The sequence below is a fragment of the Neopelma chrysocephalum genome, unplaced genomic scaffold (assembly GCF_003984885.1).
Source record: "Neopelma chrysocephalum unplaced genomic scaffold, ASM398488v2 Primary Assembly neopelma1_182904, whole genome shotgun sequence".
Taxonomy (NCBI): Eukaryota; Metazoa; Chordata; class Aves; order Passeriformes; family Pipridae; genus Neopelma; species Neopelma chrysocephalum.
The window spans coordinates 1-3,000 of NW_020938100.1; the positions used below are offsets into that span (position 1 = coordinate 1).

Below are 3,000 nucleotides of genomic sequence, written 5' to 3' on the forward strand. Positions count from 1 at the left end.
GGGCACAGAGGGGGGGTCATAGGGGCTATGGGGGGCACAGGGGGGGGGTCATAGGGGCTATGGGGGCCATGGGCCACTCTGGGGGCACACTGGGGGTGCAAAGACTGTGGCGGTCAATAAGGGCAGGGGGGTTTGGGGGCTGTGGGGTGCCCCCCTGGTTGGGTGCCGGTGCCACGTCCCCCAAGGTTATTGAGGTGCCACGTCCCCCCAGGGTTAATGTTTAACCCCCCCCCGGGCCCAGCTGGGCACCGGGTGCCCGTTCCCAGCGGTGCCCTTGGGCAATCCCGGTACCGGGAGGGGATTTAAGGGCGCCGGGTGCCCGGCACACCCAGACCGAGCCATGGCCGCGATCCTGAGCCTCGTCCTGCTGCTGGTGGCCGGCGGTGAGGTGTCCCCTGCCCCTCTCCCCTTGTGCCCAGGCTCGGGGGGGTGCCCGGGGGGGTGACAGTGTCCGTGTCCCGCAGGTGCCCGAGCCGCGGTGCTGCCGGATTCCCGCGTGGTGAACGGGCAGGATGCGGAGCCCTACAGCTGGCCCTGGCAGGTGAGGGGGCAGGGCACGGCGCGGGGACACCCGTGAGGGTGCGGGGACACCCGTGGGGGTGCGGTGGCACCCACCAGTGTGTGTGTCCCCCTCCCCAGATCTCGCTGCAGTACGAGCGGGACGGCGCCTTCCACCACACGTGCGGGGGCTCCCTGATCGCGGCCAACTGGGTGATGACGGCGGCTCACTGCATCTCGTGAGGGCACCGCGGGCACCAAGGGGCACCGGGGGGGCACCGGGAGGGCACAGGGGGGCTGGGGGAGAGGGGGGCTCAGGGCTCAGGGTGCAGGGATGGGTGTAGGAGGGATGTGGGGTGCACGAGGGTGGTGTTTGCAGAGGGTGCAGTGGGTGCAGGATGGAGGGATGGGTACACGGAGAGGGTACAGGGGTACAGGAGGGTCCTGGGGTGCGGGAGGGATATAGGAGGGATGCGGGGGAGGGTAGGAGAGGTGCAGCAGGGGTGCAAGGGGGTGCAGGGGGGTGCGGGGTGCAGGGATGGGTATGGGTGGGATGCAGGGTGCACGAGGGGTGCAGGGTGCTGGGGGTGCAGGATGGTGCTTGGAGAGGGTGCAGGGGGTGCTGAGGTGCAGGGGGGTGCAGGGAGGGGTGCAGGGCTGGGTGCAGGAGGGGCACTGGCAGGTGCGAGGGCACCTTCCCAGAGGGTGCAGGGGGGCACAGGAGGGTCCTGGGGTGCAGGAAGCAGGGATGGGTGCATGGAGAAGGTGCAGGAGGGTGCTGAGGTGCAGGAGGGATGGGGGGCTGGGTGTAAGGGGGGTGCAGGAGGGGTGCAGGGTGGTGTTGGGGTGCGGGTTGGATCAATGGATGTAGGGGGCTGTAGGGTGCAGGAGGAGTGCAGGGTGCTGGGGTGGGTGCAGGGGGGTGCAGGATGGGTGCAGGAGGACTGTAGGGTGCTGGGGAATGCAGAAGGGGTGCAGGGTGCTGGGGTGGGTGCAGGGGGGTGCAGAAGTGGGTTGGAGGGTGCAGGGTGCAGGGTTGGGGCATGGAGAAGTTGCAGGGGGGTGTTGAGGTGCAGGAAGGGTGAGGGGTGCAGGGATGGGTGTAAGGGGTGCAGAAGGGGTGCAGGGGGGAGGCTTTGGGTTCAGAGAGGGGGGGTGAGGGTGCAGGGAGGGGGTTAAGAGAGCAGGGAGGAGTTTTGGGTTCATCAGGAGGGTTTTGGGTTCATGGAAGGGTTCCAGGTGCAGGGTACAGGGAGGGGGTTTTGGGTGCAGGGAGGAGGTTTTGGATACAGGAAGGGGGTTTTGGGTGCAGGGAGGGGTTTTAGGGTGCAAGGAGGAGGTTTTGGGTTCATAGAGAGGGGTTTGGGTTCCTGGAGGAAGTTTTGGGTTCAATTGCAGGGGTTTTGAATGCAGGAAGGGTTTGAGGTGCAGGGAGGGGGCTCAGAGACCAAGGACGAAGTTTTGGGTTCATGCAGGGGGGTTGGGGTTCATGGAGGGGGATTTGGGTTCATGGACACGGTTCAGGGTGAAGGGAGGGGTTTCAGGATGCACTGAGGGAGGTTTAGGTGCAGTGAGGAGGTTTTGGGTTCATGGAGGAGGTTTTGGGTTCACAGAAGGGTTTTGGGTGCAGGGAGGAGGTTTTGAGTGCAGGGAGGGGGGTTGGGGTGCAGGGAGGGGTTCGAGGTGCGGGGAGGGGGGTCAGAGAGCAAGGAGGAGTTTTTGGGTTCATGGAAGGGGGTGTGGGTTCATCACGGAGAGGGATTAGGGTGCAGGGAGGGGTTCCGGGGTGCAGGGGGGCTGCCGGAGGGGTCCCCGCCGCCCCCGACCCGCCGGTCCCCGGCAGGAAATCGCGCACGTACCAGGTGGTGTTGGGCGAGTACGACATGAGCTCGGAGGAGGGGACCGAGCAGGTCATCCCCGTCAACTCCGACGACATCTTCGTGCACCCCAAGTGGCTCAGCTTCTGCGCGGCCTGCGGGTGAGCACCGTCCCCTGGGAGGATGGGGGGGGGGCTGGGGACACCGTGACCCCCCCGGTGACCCCGCGGTGACCCCGCGGTGACCTCCCGGTGACCCCCCCGGCCCTGTCCCCGCACAGCAACGACATCGCGCTGCTGAAGCTGCAGCGCCCGGCCGCGCTCTCGGCGGAGGTGAAGGTGGGGCGGCTCCCGCCCGCCGGCTCCGTCCTGCCCAACGGGTACCCCTGTTTCATCAGCGGCTGGGGCAGGACCAGCAGTGAGCGCGGGGAGCGCGGGGAGGGGTGGGGAGATGGTTGGGGGATGGGGAGATGGATGGGGAGGAGGGGGGAGGGATGGGGAGGGGGAGGGATGGGTGGGTAGGGAGATGGCTGGGGAGGTGGTGGGAGGGATGGGGAGATGGTTGGATGGTGGGGAGATGGCTGAGGAGATGGCAGGAGGGATGGGGAGATGGTCGGATGGTGGAGAGATGGTTGGAGAGGTGGGTGGAAGGATGGGAGATGGTTGGGAGCTGATGGGATGGCTGG

The 3,000-nt window shown here is 67.0% G+C and overlaps 1 protein-coding gene across 1 annotated transcript in view; it reads left to right on the plus strand.

Annotated features, from left to right (window-relative positions):
• Positions 1–340: 340 nt before the first annotated feature.
• The window catches only part of LOC113962589 (proproteinase E-like), a 5,430-nt gene continuing 2,770 nt past the window's right edge, over positions 341–3,000 (plus strand). Inside the window, exons 1-5 of the mRNA XM_027673350.1 lie at positions 341–383; positions 465–541; positions 640–737; positions 2,342–2,476; positions 2,596–2,736. Coding sequence (XP_027529151.1) covers positions 341–383; positions 465–541; positions 640–737; positions 2,342–2,476; positions 2,596–2,736 — 494 coding nt within the window. The remainder of the gene's footprint in view (positions 384–464; positions 542–639; positions 738–2,341; positions 2,477–2,595; positions 2,737–3,000) is intronic.